At 57.8% G+C, this 22,392-nt stretch overlaps 9 protein-coding genes across 9 annotated transcripts; 4 read left to right on the top strand and 5 right to left on the bottom strand.

The window, feature by feature from the left end:
- Nucleotides 1-647: 647 nt before the first annotated feature.
- Nucleotides 648-3,726, top strand: EFT1 (Elongation factor 2; the record flags this gene model as incomplete). The annotated part of the gene is made up of 5 exons (XM_028617186.1): nt 648-760; nt 935-1,209; nt 1,304-3,409; nt 3,549-3,661; nt 3,715-3,726. The coding sequence occupies 5 exons, from the start codon at nt 648-650 to the stop codon at nt 3,724-3,726; spliced, it is 2,619 nt and encodes an 872-aa protein (XP_028474493.1).
- A 1,064-nt stretch (nt 3,727-4,790) lies between these two features.
- EHS24_001387 (uncharacterized protein) lies at nt 4,791-6,772 on the bottom strand (the record flags this gene model as incomplete). The annotated part of the gene is made up of 8 exons (XM_028617185.1): nt 4,791-5,204; nt 5,345-5,470; nt 5,513-5,788; nt 5,846-5,890; nt 5,950-6,159; nt 6,207-6,392; nt 6,436-6,678; nt 6,734-6,772. 8 exons carry the CDS (start codon nt 6,770-6,772, stop codon nt 4,791-4,793), a joined length of 1,539 nt encoding a protein of 512 aa, XP_028474492.1.
- A 1,540-nt stretch (nt 6,773-8,312) lies between these two features.
- On the bottom strand, nt 8,313-8,913 carry EHS24_001386 (uncharacterized protein; the record flags this gene model as incomplete). The annotated part of the gene is made up of 3 exons (XM_028617184.1): nt 8,313-8,374; nt 8,413-8,626; nt 8,686-8,913. The coding sequence occupies 3 exons, from the start codon at nt 8,911-8,913 to the stop codon at nt 8,313-8,315; spliced, it is 504 nt and encodes a 167-aa protein (XP_028474491.1).
- Nucleotides 8,914-8,964: 51 nt separating this feature from the next.
- On the bottom strand, nt 8,965-9,408 carry EHS24_001385 (uncharacterized protein; the record flags this gene model as incomplete). The annotated part of the gene is made up of 1 exon (XM_028617183.1): nt 8,965-9,408. The coding sequence occupies one exon, from the start codon at nt 9,406-9,408 to the stop codon at nt 8,965-8,967; it is 444 nt and encodes a 147-aa protein (XP_028474490.1).
- Nucleotides 9,409-12,051: 2,643 nt separating this feature from the next.
- Nucleotides 12,052-12,267, top strand: EHS24_001384 (uncharacterized protein; the record flags this gene model as incomplete). Its single annotated transcript, XM_028617182.1, has 2 exons — nt 12,052-12,127; nt 12,179-12,267. 2 exons carry the CDS (start codon nt 12,052-12,054, stop codon nt 12,265-12,267), a joined length of 165 nt encoding a protein of 54 aa, XP_028474489.1.
- A 1,974-nt stretch (nt 12,268-14,241) lies between these two features.
- Nucleotides 14,242-16,400, top strand: EHS24_001383 (uncharacterized protein; the record flags this gene model as incomplete). Its single annotated transcript, XM_028617181.1, has 3 exons — nt 14,242-15,059; nt 15,099-15,366; nt 15,417-16,400. 3 exons carry the CDS (start codon nt 14,242-14,244, stop codon nt 16,398-16,400), a joined length of 2,070 nt encoding a protein of 689 aa, XP_028474488.1.
- Nucleotides 16,401-17,667: 1,267 nt separating this feature from the next.
- EHS24_001382 (uncharacterized protein) lies at nt 17,668-18,478 on the bottom strand (the record flags this gene model as incomplete). Its single annotated transcript, XM_028617180.1, has 2 exons — nt 17,668-17,819; nt 17,857-18,478. The coding sequence occupies 2 exons, from the start codon at nt 18,476-18,478 to the stop codon at nt 17,668-17,670; spliced, it is 774 nt and encodes a 257-aa protein (XP_028474487.1).
- Nucleotides 18,479-18,993: 515 nt separating this feature from the next.
- Nucleotides 18,994-20,104, top strand: EHS24_001381 (uncharacterized protein; the record flags this gene model as incomplete). The annotated part of the gene is made up of 8 exons (XM_028617179.1): nt 18,994-19,000; nt 19,166-19,273; nt 19,311-19,448; nt 19,506-19,648; nt 19,684-19,774; nt 19,826-19,900; nt 19,952-20,026; nt 20,079-20,104. The coding sequence occupies 8 exons, from the start codon at nt 18,994-18,996 to the stop codon at nt 20,102-20,104; spliced, it is 663 nt and encodes a 220-aa protein (XP_028474486.1).
- A 362-nt stretch (nt 20,105-20,466) lies between these two features.
- Nucleotides 20,467-21,438, bottom strand: EHS24_001380 (uncharacterized protein; the record flags this gene model as incomplete). The annotated part of the gene is made up of 5 exons (XM_028617178.1): nt 20,467-20,647; nt 20,694-20,767; nt 20,809-20,887; nt 20,934-21,073; nt 21,112-21,438. The coding sequence occupies 5 exons, from the start codon at nt 21,436-21,438 to the stop codon at nt 20,467-20,469; spliced, it is 801 nt and encodes a 266-aa protein (XP_028474485.1).
- Nucleotides 21,439-22,392: the final 954 nt, after the last annotated feature.

Raw genomic sequence — 22,392 nt, 5'->3', positions numbered from 1 at the left:
GGCTGGCCGTTTTTCGCTCTCTGACGGGCGGTGGGGGCATCCGCCACTGGCTGGCACACCCCCCTGCCCCGCCCGCAGATTCTCTTAGTTGTCTTGCTCATCCATCTCCCAACAAACCTCGTACTTGGGTAACCTCTGTACTCAAGTTTACATTCTCGGCCTCGCCACCCCCTTTAACTTCTTAGAAAACTCGAAAAAAGTCTCCAAGATGGTGCGTAACAGGCGGCTATGAACAATCCTCGTGAAAAACCGATCGCTGACGAATGTGTGCAGGTTAAGTGAGTGTCTGTCTAAAAGTTGGCCCTTCATGGGAAGACGAAATGGCACGCAGCTGGGTGTGGAACCAGTGCTTGGGAGCAGCCGCCCTGTAGCGTTTCCAGCCGCCACTGGCAGCAGTGGAGGTGAAGACCGCAGCGTCTGGTCGCTGTGAGAGAAAGAACAGTCTGTGCTGAATGGCATGACTCCACCTTTTCGACCCGAGCAGGGGAGACCCTTATCGGCGGCCAGCGGAGTCACGCCACCGTGGTGACCGGTTGCTTGTTGTGTGTGATTGTGTCCAGAGACCGCACTCGTCGTCGTGCCCAAAATGGCCGTCGATCTGTGTAGTTGCGGGCCGATCACTCTTCAACATGTGAACCGATCACCACATGGCCGACTGTCTCGAATCTCAAGTCTTCACCTGCGGCTTAATCATCATTCAACCGCCGCCGCCCTCTATTGTCAGAGTTTCCATGCACGTCTACGCCTCCAGCGCAGATGTGTGCGGTCTCTTTGCACTCAGGGGCGGCTGGGTATCGATGATCCAGGCAGCCTCCACATTGGTCAGATTTTGGTGTGGCACTTTGTCCCCCCTCCAATCGTCCAACCGCTGCGGGGCCATCGTCCCTTTCGATCCAACAAGCCTCCTTCAAAGCATGTGCTGACTTGCGTCTAGCTTCACTATCGACGAGATCCGTGAGCTCATGGACCACCCCACCAACATCCGTAACATGTCGGTTATTGCCCACGTCGACCACGGCAAGTCCACCCTTACCGACTCGCTCGTCTCGAAGGCTGGTATCATTGCCGGCTCCAAGGCCGGTGAGATGCGTTTCACCGACACTCGTCAGGACGAGATCGACCGTGGAATCACCATCAAGTCGACCGCCATCTCGATGTACTTCCCCATTGACAAGGAGGACCTCGTCGACATCAAGCAGAAGACCGACGGTGAGTATTAGAACCCTGTGGCTGGTGAATTGCCATTTTTGGCAAGCCCCCCCACCGCCACACATGTTTGTGGCACTTTGAGCTAATGGTGTAGGCAACGAGTTCCTGGTCAACCTGATTGACTCGCCCGGTCACGTTGACTTCTCGTCTGAGGTTACCGCCGCTCTCCGTGTTACCGACGGTGCTCTTGTCGTTGTCGACTGTGTTGAGGGTGTCTGTGTCCAGACCGAGACCGTCCTCCGTCAGTCGCTCGGTGAGCGTGTCAAGCCCGTCCTTGTCATCAACAAGGTCGACCGTGCCCTTCTTGAGCTCCAGGTCTCGAAGGAGGACCTCTACCAGTCGTTCCAGCGTACCATCGAGTCGGTCAACGTCATCATCTCGACCTACAACGACCCCGTCCTCGGTGACGTCCAGGTCTACCCCGACCACGGCACCGTCGCTTTCGGTTCGGGTCTCCACGGCTGGGCCTTCACCCTCCGCAACTTCGCCGGCCGTTACGCCAAGAAGTTCGGTGTTGACAAGCAGAAGCTCATGCCCAAGCTCTGGGGTGACAACTACTTCAACCCCAAGACCAAGAAGTGGTCCAAGTCCGCCGACGGCGGTGCCGAGCGTGCCTTCAACATGTTCGTCCTTGACCCCATCTTCCGCATCTTCGACTCGATCATGAACTTCAAGAAGGACGAGATCCCCACTCTCCTTGAGAAGCTCGAGATCAAGCTCTCGCAGGACGAGAAGGACCTTGAGGGCAAGCAGCTCCTTAAGGTTGTCATGAAGAAGTTCCTCCCCGCCGGTGACGCCCTTCTTGAGATGATTGTCATCAACCTCCCCTCGCCCGTTACCGCCCAGAAGTACCGTGTCGAGACCCTTTACGAGGGCCCCATGGACGACGAGTCGGCCATTGCCATCCGTGACTGTGACTCCAAGGGTCCCCTCATGGTCTACATCTCGAAGATGGTCCCCACCTCGGACAAGGGCCGCTTCTACGCCTTCGGCCGTGTCTTCTCGGGTACCGTCTCGGCTGGCCCCAAGATCCGTATCCAGGGCCCCAACTTCGTTCCCGGCAAGAAGGACGACATGGTCATCAAGTCGGTTCAGCGTACCGTCCTCATGATGGGCCGTACCGTCGAGTCCATCGAGGACTGCCCTGCCGGTAACATCGTCGGTCTCGTCGGTGTCGACCAGTTCCTCCTCAAGTCGGGTACCCTTACCACCTCGGAGACTGCCCACAACATGAAGGTCATGAAGTTCTCGGTCTCCCCCGTCGTGCAGGTCGCCGTCGAGTGCAAGAACGCCGCCGACCTCCCCAAGCTCGTTGAGGGTCTTAAGCGTCTCTCGAAGTCGGACCCCTGTGTCAAGACCTGGATGGACGAGTCGGGTGCCATCATTGTCGCCGGTGCCGGTGAGCTCCACCTTGAGATCTGTCTCAACGACCTGGAGAACGACCACGCCGGTGTTCCCCTCCGCAAGTCCGACCCCGTCGTCGGCTACCGTGAGACCGTCACCGCCGAGTCGTCGATGATCGCCCTCTCGAAGTCGCAGAACAAGCACAACCGTCTTTACGTCAAGGCCGAGCCCCTCACTGAGGAGCTTACCCAGGACATTGAGGCCGGCCGTGTTGCTCCCCGTGACGACCCCAAGACCCGTGCCCGTTACCTTGCCGACACCTACGGCTGGGACGTCACCGAGGCCCGTAAGATCTGGTGCTTCGGCCCCGACACCACCGGCCCCAACCTTTTCATCGACGGCTCGAAGGGTGTTCAGTACATGAACGAAATTAAGGACTCCGTCGTCGCCGCCTTCCAGTGGGCCACCAAGGAGGGCGCCGTCGCCGAGGAGCCCATGCGCGGCATCCGTTACTCCATCCTGGACTGCACTCTCCACACCGACGCCATCCACCGCGGTGGTGGTCAGATCATCCCCACTGCCCGTCGTGTCTGCTACGCCGCCCAGCTTCTCTCGAAGCCCGGTCTCCAGGAGCCCATGTTCCTCGTCGAGATCGCGTGCCCCGACTCGGCCCAGGGTGGTGTCTACTCGGTCCTCAACGTTCGTCGTGGTCACGTCTTCTCGGCCGAGCAGCGTGTCGGTACCCCCATGTACACCATGAAGGCGTACCTCCCCGTCGCCGAGTCGTTCGGCTTCAACGCCGCCCTTCGCCAGGCTACCGGTGGCCAGGCCTTCCCCCAGGCCGTCTTCGACCACTGTAAGTTCCCCTGCGCACCTTCTGCGTCTTTGTGTGGTACTTTGTGACCGTTTCCGATTTTTCGAAACATTTCTTTTGAATTTTCGGAAATTTTCCACCGCCACACTTCCGCTTGTTTCTTTCACTGACATCTTCACAGGGTCGCTCCTCGGCGGTGACCCCACCGAGCCCGGAAAGGTCCAGGAGCTCGCCATGAAGATCCGTACTCGCAAGGGCCTCAAGCCTGACGTCCCTCAGTACGAGCACTTCTACGTGAATTCTGACGTTGCTCGTGTTTTCTGTACGTTTACTGACACTTTCCACAGGACAAGCTCTAAGACATGGCTTCGGTGCAACTTTTATGTCCGTAGTCGTATGGGATCAGATCGCAGAACACCTTTTCTCCGACAGGACTTGCTTTTTTTTTTCGCACAGCTGCTTTTCTCTGTTAGGTTTCCGACTGATGGCCTTTCGGGGCGCACTTGCGTCGGACGGTGGCAGAAGGTGCGGAGCAGCAACTCGTCAGTTTGCGGCGAGTTTTGGTTCCGTCGCCTCTTATGTGGCGGTTGCCCAGTGACGGTTACGGTTAGCTGCCTCGAACAGGGGCGGACTTGAATGTTCTCATTGTTGCTGGGTCGCGTGTGGAATAGCGGCGGTTGGACTGTACTCGTCTCAGACGATGGAGGAAGTTCAGCAACGCTGCTTGACCACCTCCGGTAGCAGCTAATCTGCCGATGCTTGCCTCGTTTTCGACCTCGGACCAGTCCCCCAAGAGGTTCCCATTCGCATCGAGAACATCCAGCTCTCCACCTACAGTCAAGTCCATTTCGTGATGGCTTCCGCTTTTTGAGGCATGCAGATCCTGTACAGAGTAGGCGTCGTCGAATCTCTGTCTAAGCCCGGTCTCAAAAACGAGGAATGGCATCGCTTCCCGAGACGCCGAGTGCAACGAACAACGCTCAGCACCATCCGCCACGACTGGTCTGACGCCACGAACAAGTTTCGCCCTCAACGTGACTGACTTTCCGCGAACTGCAGCAGGCAGCCGGTTGGCACGGCGGGGGCATGTTCCAGTAAGTCATGGCCTGGTATATGGCATATCCCCGACTGATCGGTATGAAACCCGGAGGCAGGAGATACGTCAGGTACTTCGCTGTCAAGCCCAGGACTGATGAACGGTATCTAACAGCCATCGCGAACCTCACAGTAAGTTTAGACCCAGCTCAGGGGCACCGTGTATGCACATGCACATGACTTGCATTCTTTATGTTGTATGTATGTATACATACGGTTGAGACCCGCTGCTCCATCTGGAAGCCCAGGGAAGAACACTGCCACCGAGACCCGTGTGTGCATCTCCCGTGCTGCGTCTTGCGGTGGAGCTTGCGCTCGGTGGTGTGGATCACCTGGATGTAGCGGAAGACCGCCGTGGTGACCTCCCGACTGAAAACGGAACGGTCCAAGTTCCTGTCCATCCAGCAGCTCCCCGCCCGAGGTACCTTGGACCTGGGTGACGGATGCCCATTGCCCAAAGGCAGATGAACGAGTCGAAGGTCGGGCATCCGTCACCCAGGTCCAAGGTACCGCGCGAGAGGAGCTGCTGGATGGACAGGAACTTGGATCGTTTCGTGTTCGGCCCACCCTTGACGAGCAGCTGCGTGGCGTCTGGCCGCAGTTCTCGCCTGCACTCGTCTGTCCCGCATTGGCCATTCTGGAGGGTGAGGGCCTGGTGGAAGAAGCGCGGGTCGGTGGTCGGACTTCGGTCGGCAGGCAGAAGGGTCTTCCACGCGTCCTTGACGATGGGGTTGTTGCGGCACTGTCGACGGTCAGCGAGTGCGCCAATGGCAGTCAGACAGATTCCTGAGACTCACCCCGTCAGTGGAAGTGTGAGAAGTATGGGTCCTCAATGGGAGCCATAGTGTAGGCGGCCAGGACCGCATGGTCTTCTTGGGACACATCGGAGAGCAATTGGTCCATTGCCGAGTCGATGAGCTGGCTGATGGGGACGGGGCTTGACAAGAGCGCTTGGTCGCTCTCGGCGTAGGCGGTCTCCAGTGTTTTGCCCGACGCTCGAAACTGGCGCTGACCCAGTCAGTTGCATTCAACAATGCAATGTCAACTTACGTTCTTCTCCTCTTCCTCGTCCCATGCGACCTTGATCTCCGCCGCAGTCTGGGCGATCCGATGTTCCATCCTGTCGGAAGGAACCTTGACGCTGAAGAACCGCGAGTACCTTTCCCGGGAGAAAGTGCCAAACTGGCGGTGGCTCTTCGAGACCATGTCAGCGGGGTTGCCGACCTTGAGGCTGGCCGCGACCAAGCGGGCGTCCATGTCGGGCACCTGCGCGTGGACCCGGTCGATGAACGGCTGGACGCGGCGGAGAACATGGCGGTCAATGCCCTGTCGACAAGTCAACTCTGAACAGTGGGGCGTATCAAACATGAGACAACAACTCACCGTACTCAGGGCACCGAAGTAACGACCCATACGCGAGATGCTCGCCTGAAAACATATGTCAGCGATGCGGCACCCATCCACTGTTGCGTGCTTGAGAAACTCACAACATGGGAGAGGTAGTCTCCACCGCCGAGGTGGTAAGCCTGGAAGGTCGCTGGGTCCGGCGGGGGAAGGAGGATCTCGGTATTGAGCGCCGAGAACTTGCCATCGTGGATCCGTACGGACCGGTTGATGACAATGGCCTGTTCGACCGCCAGGTTTGTCTGGTGGGTGTGGCGGTCGAAACGCCCATATGTGTGACCGAGCGGGTGAGACTGGGAATGTGTCAGGTCGTGTTTCGACATGCCAACTTGACACTTACGCTGCGGCCAGTGGAGAATTCCACCATGACCGGGTGGACCGCCTGGGAACGGTCGTTGGCCTTGGCGAGGGCACGCTGCGTGAGGGCCTCCGCGATGGAGGCGGTCGCTCCCGACGGCTTGTGGTAGAGCACAGACGTCGGGATGCCTGCGACCGTTACCCTGCGCGTGTAGTGGGGGTTGGGGGCCTGTTCCGGTCAGAATGTGCGCCGTTTGGCGAATGACACTCACCCAAAAGCCCGCATCGATCATGTGCTGACCAATGTATGCCACCACCTCCCACACGCGAATACGGAGGGTGATGTCTTCCGTGATCGAAGGATCATCCTCTGTCTTTTGCGCGAGGTAGGCGGCGTCATTGACGACGTTGAGCAGGATGGGCCCCGTGGTGGGGTGCTGGAACCGCCCATCCGTGTCGTTCCATTGGGTGATGTTGATGCGGGGACCAGAGATTGGAATCTGGCGCCCAGCCCCCTGTTGGCGCGTCAGTACTGTACGATATCCACCAAACATTGACCTGACAACTTACATTGCTCACACCCTCCTGTGCACAGCTCAGGATGAGCATGCACTTGTAGACCAACTCTCTGTTCCGGTAGAGCGCGGACACTCGGGCCACTCTGCTTTTGGCCAAGTGTGGCTCAACCGGAACAGAGAGTTGGTCTACAAGGTTTTGGCCACGGCGGCGACTAGGGATGTGTGGTAGGCCGGACATGTTGGGAGGGGGGAGGAGGAGGAGGAAGAGGAAGAGGAAGAGGGAATATGTGTGTGTGGTTGTATGTGTCTTCGAATATGATGTTGCCGTTCACGCCCTAGACCGTTGGTCGCTGGCTGGCAAGATATCTTTCAGAAGAGGATGGCGATTCAGACACTCTCTGAGAGCTGTGTTATATACACGTCTTCAGGTGGGCGAAGTGCGAGAGAGGAGACCAGAGAAAAAAGGAGAGAAAGCCGAAAAGCACACCATTCTCATTGTCCAGCTGTGCGGCGTGCCACTTCGGGGCGGCAGGGGTGGGAGCCGACGGTGGTGCAGATGCGGGCACACGCTGCGCCCCGTGTCGCTGGGGCGAGTGGCGATGTATAGCCGGCAAGAATCGAGGTCTGGAGATGGGCGATGACACATACATGCGCCTGTGATCCCTGCAACTGCCTTCGCTTCCAGAGCCAAAAGTCGCTGTTCACCGCTAGCAGATTCCTTTTGTGACGCAGCTGAGTTGGGTGCGGGCGGAGGTAGTGGCCGTGCTCGATAAGTGGCGAGACCATGTTCGCCTCGAGTGAAACCCTGGATACGTGGGTGTAACGGCCGCACGTCGCACCTGTGTGCATCGCCTGTGCACAATGCAGCAGGTGCTGTGCGTTCGTGTTCGCCGTGGGTGGAACGTGGGTACGCTCTTCTACTATCGCTGCAAGCAGCTTCCTTCAGCCCCTCCACGGGTAGAGTGCGAGCGAATCCACGCTGCAAAGTGCATTCGCGCTGCGGTCTGATTGTACAGTTGCGTCACATCATCACATACCAGACAATCGGCTGCCTTGTGTGAAAGTGGGTGGGACTGATGAATCCCCGATAACGCATCACAGGAGTGACACCTGCCCCATCCTGCAATGGGCTCGGCTGTGCTGGCCCCTCGGCATCTGGTACCCGACGGGCACGTCGACGACGTTCGCCCCTTGTATGACTGTCGCCAATCCAGCTTTTGTTCAGATCTGGGGCACTGTGACGTCCTCGCCCTTTGTGTTCTGCAGAACCGACGTGCGGATAGGACCGGCGGCCGGCACCTGACAGACAATCAGCCATCAAGCATGCTTGCCACCTCAGTCTTCCTGTGAGAACTTGTTCACAGGGCGGCCTGCAGTCGATTGACTCGTCTGCCAGCAGCAACTCTTTGTCGAGTTCTTGGACGGGCCTCTATTGTGCCCGAAGATTGTGGAATGCGTCATGCCGTCCCCAAAGTGATCAAATACGTGTTCAGACTGGGTACATACATTCCTGGTCACGCAACCCCGTTGCCTCCCCAACCTGTCGGCTGTCGCCATCCGACAGAGATAGGAGGGAGAACAAAGCTATCATTACATGGCAAAGAGGCGCAAGACCTTGGATCGATATTGCATCACTGCGCAGACGTGATGTCGTCGTCAGACTCGTCGTTGTCGGAGACAAAGCCGTGCTTGTCTGTAAAATGAGCAAATGACACTCCAGATCCAGCTTACCCTTTGAGACACCTTCAGTCGCAGTGAGATCCATGGGCTTGACATCGAAGAAGGAGCCGATGGTGTCGCCGGACAGGACGAGGTTTCCGGGCGCAGCCGCCACCGACTCTGCCGCCGTCACCAGAGTCACGGTGAGAGGCAAGAACAGTTTCTTGTCCTCACCACCCTGGTAAGTCATTGGGTTGGACGCCGAGCCTCGAAGATCCTCTCGAGTCTGGAGTGTGAGCGCTCGACTCGCGGCGAAAACATATGTACCCAGCATCCCGCCTTCACCATTGGGCGACCCAGGAAATCGCGCACGGCAGTCGAGTTGACGGTCAAGGTCTGGCCCTCATCAACCAGGCCGTTGCGGATCATCGCCGCACCGGAGTGGACGATTTGGTCGAGATGCCACTTGAGATACGGCACCGCGCAAAAGGCCTCGAACGAGAGGCGGTCTTGTGTCGAGGCGTGACGGGGACCAACAGGGAATAGGTGTCCCGCTTGCGACGCGACGTCCATGGCACCTTGAGATGACAGGCTTGGCTATCAGCAATGCAAACAAGATGTGACTTACAGCCAGTCTTCCGCGCCTTCGTCGTCGATGGCCTCAAACAGCTTGATGACCCGTTCGGCGGTGGCCTTCTCCCAGAGTTCCTGTACCAACTGGTCGTTCACCGAGCAACGGTCGGCCCAGTTGGGCTCGGTGATGTCACTCGAGCCAATGACCCACAGGACCTGGCCGAGGGACACGACGAGGCTGTTGACGGCCTGGCGCTTGCCGGTGATGTCGTCCTTACCCTGGATGCTGGCCGCGTCGTACGCAGCGTCGGACAAAGTGCCCAGGTCGCACGTGAAGGCTGGCGTATTGATCAGAGCCATCCACTCGGCCCCGCCGTCCTCTAGGTTGCGAGGGAGACCGAACATGAGGTTCATACCGACGACCGGGGGGTAGCGGGGCACCACGGTGACGCGCTGTGGTGGCCCAGGGGGGAGCCAGGCGGTTGAAGCAGACATTGTTACTATCTCTATCAGCATCTGTTGCAAAGTACACAGGACGGAAGGCGGGCGGCCGGGGTTTGGTGGAGGCAAGATGAACGAGTCGCACCTTCGAATGCACGACAAACGTTTGGGGGATTATGCCGTCCGTTGACTCACATGTGATTGATAGAGAAAGAGGGGGAGAGTGGATGGATGGAAGCGAAACAGCGGCGCTTCAGCCGCGTGTTGACGTGTTGACGTGTTTACGAGTGGTCGCGAGTGATGAGTCGTGACCGACGACGGGGGCTATCCGGGTGGCCACAGATCCGCGTTTGGTGTCATGAGTGGTACCACTGCGGTATTGGTTGCTGCGCTTGACCTGCCCCAGAGCAGACTCTCTTGAACATACGAGCAGACTGGGATGACCTATGCCTTCGCGCTCGGGGATGCTTGAACATGTATGTACAGCTCTGTTCAGTGTACCAGTGTCTAGCCTGTATCTGGGTCGCACATTGCGGCAACCAAATTGCGATGGTGCTCCTGCCATAGGCGAAAGACATCACACGAGGACTCACGGTGGCATGTTAGGGCATGGCGACACCTTGCCGGCCAGATCACCGTCCGACGAGTTGGTATGGGGTGGTAGCAACGGCACTGTGAGATGTGAATTCTTGTCCATGACGCCGGAGGAGGAGGTGCGCGACCTGGAATGTTAATGATACGTTCAGTGATCAGTGATCAGTGATCAGTGAGGTGGTTGTCGTCGGTGGCTTACATCATGGGCTGACCTTGGTATCTTGTATGAGGTCGCCACTATCGTGTCCAACAGCCGTCCACATTGTTCCCCAGGACCGGACGGCGCGGTCAGTGTCACGCGAACAAGGTTCGCCTCCTAACGCCTCCTTGTCTCATCGTCCTCCCCAGGCCATCAGCAGCCAGCGGGCCGATGACCGACTCCAGACGCTCACAACCATGGAACCGTACGGGGAGGGGCTGAGAATATCAGTTCCAATCGGGCCCTCTGCTTAGGAGACAGCCCCCAACCCCCGTCGTCATTCAGATCATCACAATGATTGCATCTTGCCCTCTCACCGGTCCCAGACCAGCAGGAGTGCTCAACAAGAGGCCACTTGTTGTCCATGGGCGGGAATGGGTGAGTGGCATGCCGAGAGATTCCATCAAGAAGCTCAAAACGCGCGGGTAGTGGTGTCCAATGGCCGAGAGGACGGATATGGCGCGTTAAACGAGACGGGTCGTCGAGAGAGTGTGGAGTCTATTGACTGACCAAACGGAGGAATGGCCTTAACGTATCCGCAGCAGCCAGTGCAGCCCATAAGCTATAAGCCAATGGGAGAGGCCGTTCATTGTCGTCCGGCTCCTTTGTTGAGATTTGTAATCAGCCTCAAATATATAATATTTCCCGTTTGCTAAGCTGTTATAATCCCTAACAATCTTGGTTGTAAGTACGGTGGCAGGGTGAGATTTCAGTGCGTCAGACATTACACGGTTACTAAATCGCGGCATCTTGAACACTCACAAGAGTCGCTCGTCGCCCAGCGATGTGCCCCGAAGCAGTCTGTGTAGCTTTGTTGAACATGCGAGCAGACTCCTATGAGCTACTGCAGATCACTCATCGCTGGGAGGACTGAGGGTTGGCTCCGCGATTCCTTCATGAGATCCACTACGAGCTGATTCCCTCCCCTTCGCTTAATGCCGCAGGGGGGGCGCAATCCTCTTGAGGCTCAGCAGCTCGGCAGATGACGCGACACGTCGGATTCGAAGGAACCGACTGCACCGCACCGATCACTGCTTAAACTGGATGCGAAGGGTGGCAATAGGGCCTCGAGGCCCCCCTTGAAGCTGTGAGCCTCCTCGTCGTCGGTGCCTCGTGCAGTTGCAATTTCTGCCACCCGAAAAAGCCCGCATGCGTCGCCCGTTTGCAGTCCCACGACCCCAGCTCTTCAAAGGGGCCCTGTGTCCTGTAAGCTATGACCAGCATCCTAACATTGGCAGCTCTGGCTTCATACTTCCCCGTCCTTCCAAACAGTAGCCAGCCCGCTGACGCTTTCAGCCAAACATGTGACAGAGAAACCGCCATCGTTGGAATCATAATGAGGCGCTGTAGGATGACGTTAGCAATTGCATCACTACACATTGTTGCCTCGTCTGACCGACGAGGGTTCGCTTAACCGTGTGCCCCGTGTGTGTTAAGGGGTCATGGGTTTGACGTTGTTGGCGGTGTCAATATGACGAATCCGAAATCACTTCGCGATTGCCGTGGTGACGAAGTCTGTAGTTGGGCATTAAAGCCGGTGATGCTTGTTCCCTATTTCTTCCCACCTCATGCGCCACCTACATCGCACGCACCACCTCCTTCATATCCCTCTACAACATCCAGCACGCAACATCCAAGACCAAGTGAGTTGAGACATAGTGATAGCCCAAGTCGTGCTCCCATGTTGGTGGCGAAATCGAATCACACCCTGTGGTGACCTGCCACCAGCTGGTTACCATTTCTCCCTACCCTCCCGCATCCTCGCTCCACCTCGGCACATCTCCCTGGATCTACCCATCTGGCGGTGCGCAGTGAGAGTTTGGGGTCCGAATCTTGTTCGCGTCTGATCGAGTGGCATGGTTTGAATATTCACCACAAGCAATCTGGGTTGACGTAAGGCCACAATGAGCCAGCAGTCGACCAGTGCTGAAGACGAAGACGAAAACGGCTGTGAGCCCGAGTTGACACAGCTGTCGTCGAGTAAGTAAAACCCCTCCATATCTCACATACAACCTGCGCTGACAGTGTTAGATAAGCATGAGCCAAGGTTCCACTTCCGCGCAATACGGAACCCCGCCAGCGTCGTCCCCACCCCCGTCGTCGCCACCCCCATCCTGTGAGTAACTGCGTATCGCACTCGGAAGCACACAGCGGTTGCTCAGTCAAAAGACCCCCCTGGTGCGAGCTCGGACATTGAGCTCATGTCAATGGACACAACCACGGGCGAGGAGGACGAGAACGATGACCAGGGGGAGGAGGAGGAGGGGGACGTGGAGATCCCCCTCGGTACACAGACGACCGACTCCGACTCGGAGCGGTCGCTGTCGTCGCTCGGTGAGTCTTGGTGGCACAAGGAAACTGACCGACAGTCGTCCCACACGACGAGTACTACAACCCGCCCACGACCGATTCGGGCGTGTATGGCGACGACGACTTCATAGGGGAGGACGAGGAGGAGGACGAGCTGGGTGAGTCCTCCCTGTTTGTTGGCCGCAGCGCTTACCATCAGACAAGGTGGAAGAGGAAAAGGAGAAGAGTCAAACCACCCAAGGAAAGCTGGGCCCAAAGAAGAGGAGTGAGTATATAAGTACCGTGGCCGTCAGCGCTAATACGCAGAGCAGTACATGGGCGGGGGAGGGGACGGATGAGCAGGAAAGTGGGGGCCGACACCATTGTGTTGGAGACTCACGATAGCGACCCCAATTGTGAACGATATCTGTTCCATCGAGATAGTCTCAGGGATGGGTCGGTGTCCCGGGCGCCCAGGTCAATGGTGTCGGCGCTTGCCCCCTCTAACGCTTTCTGTAGAGTTGATTGGTGCCACAAATACAGTTAATGCAGTTAATGGCAATCGTCCCCGAAGAGACGACCGTGAGATGTATAGTTATCTGCCACACTCTGACAGCTCGGTTTACGGGGAAAAATACGTCGCCATGGATGTGAACGAAGGGGACGAAGAAGAAGGCGGGTGAGCTTCGCGAGGTATATATTTCATCGTTTGATGGTCTTACGTAAAGGGAGATGAGGACCGTCAAACGGAGACCGACCAAAGCAAGAAGGCGAGTCGCAAGCCTGTGAGGATATACATAGAAGGCATTTTACCCTCTACGTGTTAGAAATTGTATATCGAAGCTATGGAACACGCCCAGTGCATGAAATGTATTCTCTGCCTCCACATTGTTGGGTGATGTGGTGTGTCGGGGATCGAAATGAGGCAATTGTTTTTCATTTTGGGGTTTGTTTTATTTTTTGTCGGCGCATATCTTCGGTCCGTACCGGCTAAGGGGCCGGTACCGACCAGAGCCATGTACTTTGAAGCTGTGCAGCCATACGGCTATGCGGCAGTCGCGTCGTAAATCGTCTGGACTTCCCAAAGCCTGGCTGCCACAGCTGTATCGCCGGCAGCTGCGCGGCGTCAGTCAACAGTCCAGTCAGCCTATCTGGCTCCAGGCAGTTATAAGTCGCATAAACCCATCCGTGGCATGTTGTAACCTGACCATACTTCATCACCCATCTATCCACACGTCCTTTGTCAACCCCCCCTTCCTCCTCCTTCTCTCTCCCGCTCCCTCGGCACCTTGGTCGTCAACTTGACAGCCATGCACTGCTTCTGCTATGTACTATGTACTGTGACTACTACTTCCACTGCCCCTCCCCCTCCCCCCCTCCCTCCCTCCCCCCTCCCCCTCTCCCCCCCTCCGTACAGCCCCACAGCAGCCGTTACGTCAACTACACCAACTCCATCCCCTGGGGCTTCCATGACGATTTCTTCGTGAGTGGAGGTCTTTTGCCACCCTGTCGGAATGAAGAGGAGAATCCGAAGTTCAGAAATAAAGGACGGAAATTACAACTTAAATACTGGAAATGAGGGTGTGTGGCACACGGACCGCCTTCCCTCCACTACATACACCTTTTCCATCCAGCCATTGTCTGTGATTGCAGTGTTGGTCGTATGGTCGTACTGTGGCAGCTGTTGCCCGAATCGTTGTTCTCGCGCTCGGCGGCAGCCAACGCTGTAGACAGCGTGGTCTCAATCGCATTCCTTCAGTGCCTTTCCCTCTGTCCTGCTGTTTGCTGACTGTATTCTAGCAAACATGAACACGCTCCCCTTTTGCCCACTGGTCACTTACAGTGGCCAGGTGGGTACCAACACGATCACGGCCGAACCCGACGGTCTTGCCACACACCGCGCTGCCTGGGTCGCCCTGTGCCCGCCATCCTCGCACCACCTGTTCGACACCAAGACGTTTGCCGACGGCCAGCTGGAGAAGGCGCGCAAGGCAAACGACTACCAGCTGCTTCAGCAGCTCGAGGACCTGCGCGCTGAATTTGACACCCTCATGCTCAATGTCGGTATGTGCCTCTTTGTCCAGCTCGGCCAGGGTGGATATAACAAATTCCCTGCTGGCGAGATTGTGGCGAATTGGCCTCTGGCGTTGAACCTGTGGGGACAGGACGCCAAGGACGAGCTCACCGAGGTCTTCCGCACTGCGACGGAGGCGGACAAGAACCGTCCGACGTCACTGAATGCAAACGTGAGTACCGCCAAACCAGACGGTCTTGCCACCCACCGCGCTGCCTGGGTCGCCCTTTGCCCCGCCTCCTCGCACCACCTGCTGGTGACAAAAACCTTTGCAGACGGCAAACTTGAACAAGCGCGCGACAAAGGCGACGACGCCTTGGTCGCCAAAATTGAGCAGGACCGTGACGAGTTTGAACAGCTGATGCTCAACACGCCAAAGGTCCTCTTCGTCGAGCTTGGTTATGGCGGCTACAACCGCTTCAAGCAAGGAGAGATCATTGCCAACTGGCCTCTGGCGATCGACCTCTGGGGCGAGGAGGTCAAGAAGCTCCTTGTTGGCATCCACGCCTCGGCCACCGACGCGGCGAAGATGCGCCCGGACTCATTCATGTAAGCTTATTTAGACGTGGCTCTCATGCTAACAGACAGTGCTCGTTTCTCTCCGGCGCGCCTTCGAGAGCGCCTCACGGCGATGGGTTGGACCATCCCCGTGGGGTCCATCCACAAGCCCCGGGCCAACGAACGCTTCGCGGTTGAGTACTTGAGTGCTCTTCCCAACGTCGGCCCGCGGCTCACCGAGCTCATCGACGCGGGAGCCTACCCCATGCGCCACGCGCTGTTCGGTATCGAGCTGGTGCCAAACGCGCTGCCGGCTGCGGATTTTATCAAGGACGCCATGGTGAAGGACGAGGTCTGGGTGAGTGTGCCTTTGTGCTTACTCCTACTGAACCAACACTTACCGTCCAGACGCAGGCTCAGGGTGATAAGCCCCGCCTGACGTTCCAGTCGAAACACGGTACGCCGTCCTCACTGATGGACCGCGTCACCGCCGCCGCCATGGCCAAGGCGGCAGACAACAACGCCGTGCTTGTGTACAACCCAACACTTGCGCACCTTTGGCGTCCACCCGTCGTTCGCGGTGCCCCGTCCCGCTCGCACTTCGAGCCGGCCATGGATCTGCCGCCAGTGGACGTCGCCCTCGCCGTGAAGATCCACCTCGACTCGTTCTGCCGCATGGCCGGCATGCTCGACGGCGCTGGCCGTCCTACCCCGGTCGATGCCCCTCGCCGCCACGACCCCACGGGCGCGGCTGACCGCGTGGCCGCCCACGGCGCCATCAACGACGGCGAGGAGGAGGAGGACGACGACAACGACCTCCGCGAGGACGGCGAGGAGCTGGATGATGGAGACGAGGACGCGAACGACGCCGCCGCCGCCCCCAACAACATGATGATCACACTCGCGGCCACTTGCCTGTCGGTGGCCTCCAGTGAGCTGTACCGCGACGAGTGTTTGCTGGCCATTTTTGGTCTCATGTCGATGCACCCCCGTGAGGTGTGGTGCATCGACGCCGAGTTTCTCCCGTCGGCTGCCCTTTCCTTCCTTGACGATGCGGAAAAGTTGATCGCTGGTCTGACCAACAACCCCAACCTCGACACCGAGGTCAGGAAGCGCGTGCCCGCGGCCCGTGAATACTTGGGACACTCGCCCGCGGTTCATTCAGTCGTCGCCTTTGCTCGTGCAGCAATTGTGCTGCACGGTCACCTCCGAGACGTGTACGCCGTGCGCCACGGCGCTCCTCCTTCTGGCGGTGTGCTCCCACGCCCCTCGGCTGAAGACCTTCTCCCTTCACGCTTCCCAGACGTGGAGGTGTACGAGGCAATCATGAACGAGGCCATCATGGTCCTCCCAATTGAGCCGAACTGGGGCGTTGGAGTGGAGGTTGACTGAATCTCGGACGAGGAGGTCCACGACCTCAACAACGACGATTAGGAAGAGAGAGAGGAGAGAGAGACAAGAAGTCATGAGATACAGGACGGAGTCAGAGACACTACCGCCGTTAGAATGTACATAGCCCATAGGTATAGGGAGTTCTGCCATGTGTATAGTGTATCGATGTAAGCACTACAATGACACCGTGCTTGACTTTCTGTCGCATCACCGTGCGCAGCCGGCCCTGGTCCGTTGTGGCGGTTCAAGGCCACTCTGAACAGCACGGGGTCTCAGTTACCACAGGCGGCCGGGTGGCCACCTGAGTGCTTGAGTTGTGAGAACGGGAAGCAGGGCATCCTGATTGGAAAAGGATCCAGTAAAAGGGAGAGGGAAGAAGGACCACAGGCAGGCGACGTCTGGGCAAGGGCGGGGCGGGGCGGGGCTCACATGGAAACAGCCGGGCTGCAGGAGACGTCGGAGGGCGACACGTCGCCCGTCGGGCGCAAGGGCACGTGCTGCAACGACACAGTACTGTCTAAACAGGGCTGAGAGTGGCAATGCGTCTTCGAGGTCGCTTGAAGGTTTGTGCCGGGTCGTCGTTGGTGCCCCGTTGCTGTTGAAACGGTCGATGGACGTGCAGTTCAACAACGCCCCTGTGTGCGGGTCGTTTGCCGCTTCACGACGCCATCTCTTCAAAGGCGCTGTTCCAACTGCGCGAACGTGGTGACCTGCAATGAGGTACCCTGGGCTCCTCCTTGTTTCCAAAACCGACGCTTTTCAGCCGAACAAGAGACGGATCGAGGCTGAACAAAATTGTCGATGGATCGATCGTTGGAAACGGGGGATGGTAGATGAAGTTGACTCGGGAATTGCACCACCGTGAATCATTGCCTCGTCTGACCGGGCGTTTGCGTCTACCCGCGTAACCATGTACTTCTTCCCGTGCGTGTTAACAATGTCATGAATCCGACGTGACACGCTCTGGTTGAAACGCTACTGCACAGTACAAAGGGTCGCGCCGGGGCCTCTGGAAGCGAGATCGCGGCACGGAAAATGGTCCCTTGGTAAAGCCACTGCGGGGCGGCATCTGACAGAACAGGACGTCAAGACAGAGCCACTGTGGATGTGGTTTGAAGTGACAAGTTATTATGTGAATGACCAGTTACTGATTACATTCGGCGCTCACTCATCCTAAATTTGAACTAGAAAGAGTACAGGAGTCCGTGTGCCTGGGGGTCTGGGTACTGTGGAGGGCTTGGAGCTGGTCGAGGACGTGCGTGCTGTCTCACTCGATCCAGTATTGGCTTGACTGCGAGAACGAGCCGGTGGCAATGTTGAACACCTTGGTCTGAAGACCAGTGGGGTCGTGGGTAGTGAAGGAGTAACTCTCGGCGTACGTGCCATCTTCGAAGAACAGAGTGTCCGAGGGGTGGTAGACTTCGACTTCTTCATCGTAAAATGGTGAACGTGGTACCACGGACGATGCCAAAGAACCGGAACTTGGAAGAGGTGACGGTGTCGGGCTCGTTGGCAAAGGTCCATTCTCCCATTGGGAGGGGCAGAGCGGCGTACCTTGCTTGGCGGCCCGTGGGGGGGCGGAACCAGCACGTCTGCGTGGGAACGTCCCAGTGGGTGGGGGCCGAACCAATGACGTCGACGGAGACAAGGTTGGTGGGCTTGGCATTTTCAACGAGGATACGGACGACGGGCTCCACATGCTCCCAACGCACGGCCTCGTCGTTCGAGCGAAGGTAGTTCGCAGGCGAGACACGGATGTATAGGCTGTTCACGCCGGAGATGACGGCGAGGAGGTCGCCGAGGCTCTTCTGAGCACCCTCCCACCTCCTGCACCACATCCTGGCGTTGCACTTGTTTTGGGCCGAGGCCGAGCTCTCCTCAGCCTTGCGAGTGTACGAGATCCGGTTGCTCTGCATGTTGGCGAAAGCGACGTTGTATGCGTGATTGAGGTACAGGTGGGTGAACTTGAAGTATTTGTGCGCCTGGCTGTCTCCTTCAACCTCTTTGAGCAGCTGAAAGGCCTGGTTGAGCTTGGTGACCGATCCTTGGTCCGAGATGACGATGCGGGAAGTGCGCATCAGGATCCAACCGGATGCACAGGCTGGGCACGAAGGAAATGTGGTGTTGGTGTCGACAACGAGGGTGTGTGTTCTGACGGCAAGGCGGGTCGAGATACTGGTCCTGGTTGCGAGAGAGACCTGGCGGAGCGACCAAAGGGTGTCAACGTCACAATATCGACAATGTGGTCGAGCACGTAGGCGTTTCCTGCTCAGTGGGTGATCAGCGACGGAGAACGGAAAGGGCCAAGACAGTTGGTACTAACCGCCAGCAGGAACGTAAGAACTGGCGTGCTCCGTACCGCTGATGGGAGCGCGGGTCGGCATGTTGATTGGACGGTGAACTTCGCGCAATAGTTCGCTCCAACGTGCTGCTGGCTGGTAGTGACCATTGGATCGAGTGTCTTGCTCGTTGGGTGGCGAGTCAGCCGGATCGAGGTTTAGGAGGGAGGTCGGGGGCTGAACCAATCACTTCCGTCCAGAGTGCTTGGGCTAACATTGTCAATGATGAGACGGGCGTGTCGGAATGAAGAATAATGCGGAGTGAAGATATAGCTACGGAAATTACAATTTAAATACTAGTTATTAGGGTGTATTTGATACCGCCACACACCAACACAATGACCCCTTCTTCTGGGTCTCAGAGCGACGGGACAGGGTGCCCCAAAGGGTAAGTTCCATCTAGATTGTCAACTGTTCATTTTCCAGGCAAGCAAGGCTATGTCTCCGACGACGACAAGTCTGACGAGGAGTCTGCCGATGAGTCTAACGACGACATCGCATACGAGCTCCAGATCCCTGAGAGGCCAGCAGCTGGTAGGTCAACTTCCTTGTGCATTGCTAAGTGCGCCAGTCTCAGCGATGATGGCAACGTTGGGTCACACCATCCCCTCCAAGCCCGTCGTTCATAGGGGTGGGGACCCACGCCGTGCGCGCTCCCCGGTGAATGACACTGCCGACAGTTCAGAGCCTGCTCGGAAGCGTGCCAAGAGTGAGTGTTCATTAGGTGTACATGGTCCATCGTCGTTGGAAGCCTGACTCATATTAGCGACCGCTGCCACCGTGCCCGCCGCCACCGCCGCCGCCGCTGCCACTGTGTGTGCGCCTGCTGTGGGAGCTGGCCCAGACATCGCCGTTGAGGACAGCAGCGAGATCCACGCCCTCGCCACCACCCTCCCTGCGACGTCGTCGGTGAGATATTGGTGTTCTCCTTATGTTCCTGTCAGTTGACTAACCACCCAGACGCAACCATGCTCGACGACGACGACGCGGGCACCAGCGACCGTCCGCCGCGCCGTCCGGCCATGGACGTCATCGGTGCGATATCGGCTTTCTTCTCTTGCTCTTTTCAATCGGCTAACCATCCAGACGCGACCATGCTTGACGACGACGACGCGGGCACCAGCGACCGCCCGCCGCGCCGTCGTGCCATGGACGTCATCGGTGAGATATTGGCGTTCTCCACTTGTTCTTGTTAGTTGGCTAACCCTCCAGATGTGTCCATGGTCGACGATGACTGTGACGATGACAACAGCAGCGACAATGAGCTCCGCCTTCCGGAGTTCATCGGTGAGATATGGCCTTCTCTTCTTCTTGTTAGTTGGCTGACTCACCTGCCCAGATCTCACCATGGAGGAGGACGCTTGAGGCGACGTGGGCCGGGGCCAAATTCTTGTACTATATAGTCTATCCAGTAGCTGCCCGGCTTCGTAGACGTGTCCGTGTCGGGGATTGCAAGTCGTACCTTGCAATGATAGTATATGCATAACCAAACTACATACTACGTCTGCTCGACTTTGTGTGTCGTGGGCACACGGTGGAGACGCACTTGGTCGTTTGTGGCAGCTCGAGCGCACTCTCAAAGGGACCCTGGGCACAGTTGCCTACCCGGTTCCACCCAAAATGTGTCATTCATGAGTGTTGTAGGTGCCCTGTTGTAGGCGTATGGAGCTTTTCGTTGGCACTTGGGGGGACGCATTGGGCCTGCAGGTACGAAAAGGCGTTGCCTTTTAGAAGATGAGCGACGACCACGCACTGTACAGGAACCCAAAGAGCCCCTGGGACGTGGTCTCATCCTCGACTACGAGGTCGGGGTCGCCCTCGTCGACGCGTCCGTCGTCCAGACCAGGCATGTGCATCGAGCGCTTCTCGACAATCCTGCCGCCCTGCATGATCCAGATGACATCGTTCCTGGAAAAGTTAGTCACCACTAAACTCGTCGTCGGCCGCCACTCACCTCTCGTCCGGGTAGTGAATCTTGGCGTTGGGCGCGCCGAGTGTGGTCGCGATGACATTCAGGTCGCGGTGCTTCTACATCATGTCAGCATATTCTCAGGGAGACATGCGCTTACCCAGGAGATGAGGATGTCGGCGTCGGAAGTCTCGACAAACTCGGACACTTTTTGGGAGACACAGGAAGGCGAGTCGGCGCTGCGGTTATCAGTACCACTCCACCGCATCAACATTGTCCACTCACCAGCCAATCTCAATCTCCAGGCCCAGGTCCTCCGCAAGCGGTGCGACGGTCGCGTACGTGCGCTCGTCAGCCTTGTTCTCGGGGTCGCGCGGGGTCGCGAAGATGAGCCCAAAGTCGTAGTCCGAGTCCTCGCCGAAGAGCTATCTGTCAGCCATGGTCCACCTGTGGTGGTACATACCGTGCGAAGATACTGCGCGCGCTCCTTGCCCTTCACGCTGAGGCCGTTGGGTGGGCCGCGCCTACCACCACCGCCGGGCCCACCGGGGAACGGCCAGCCACCCCGACGCGGTGGGCGCGGGCCGTCCTTGGGCGGCTCGTCGCCGTGGGGAGGACCCCAGGACTCTCCGGAGTCGGGCTGGACGGCGGTAAAGCCCTTCTCGGCGTGACGGATAAAGATGATGCGGTTGGAGTACTCTGGCGCAGAGACGGGGGCTGCGGGCATGGCGGTAGCGACGCCAGCGACCGCGAGGCCGGTGAGGAGGGCGGCGACGATGGGGGTCTTCATGGTTGGTGTGAGTGTGATGAGTGGGGTTCCTTTCTTTTTGCGTGGGGTTTATGTAGGACTGGGGGAAAGCTGCGCCACCCATGCGCACTGTCACCGAGCTCTTTGAGTCGGCCGACCAAGCGATGATGCACAGTCCAGGGACGGCCACCTCTGCCACCGCGTCACCGCCATAATCGTTCAAGATGGCGCCGCGGGTCCACACTTAATCTGATAAAACAGCTGCGCAGAATTAGCCGATCCATGCGGCCCACTGAGGGCTCGACTCTAGTCCATGTCTTCGCTGCTGCGCCTACTGCGGCGGGTTACTTGGCGCGGCCGCGGGGAAAACTTTTGCAAAAGTCGTCCCTTAGGTGCGCAGTCATCTTGCACCAGTGGGACTGGGGTGGCAACTGTGCATGGTGACCAAGGATCGACCTAGCCTGACGACCCATATCATAAGTCTCAGCACCCGGCCATGCGCAAACACGGTAATCGACTGACACATATGCTCATTACTGCTACCGCAAGATGGAGGGCATAGCCTGCTGAGAATGTCGTTCGCCTCGAAAAATGTCAAACATAAAACGTCACTGGATCACTGGATCACTAGACGTGTCAGTTCCGCATTCATTCGCATCGGAGGGTTAACAGAGGTGGTGGACACGACTTTAGCTCCAGCCGCTTGTGGGGCGGCGGGGGGGATCAAAAAACTGTTTTTTTTTTTTTTTGTATACCATTCCTTGCAGGCTCCTTGGCTCGTCGATGAACTGCTTGGTTGACTCGCGAGTGGGCCCAGGGTGTGCCGTAGCTAGACGACCTTTTACATCCCTGGTACTGGCCGGCTGTCCCATCTCTGAAACTGCCAAACCCACGGTTGCGCGGCACGAATCGAAACCTGGTTATAGTGGGGCCCAGTCGCAGGGAATGAAACCCCTTAAAATCCGCAGTAACCTCTCTGGCAGACGCGACATGGTT

This window comes from Apiotrichum porosum (assembly GCF_003942205.1).
Source record: "Apiotrichum porosum strain DSM 27194 chromosome Unknown scaffold_10, whole genome shotgun sequence".
NCBI classification, from domain to species: Eukaryota; Fungi; Basidiomycota; class Tremellomycetes; order Trichosporonales; family Trichosporonaceae; genus Apiotrichum; species Apiotrichum porosum.
The sequence above is the reverse complement of the archived record's forward strand: the minus strand, read 5'-3'. Positions and strand labels throughout refer to the sequence as shown.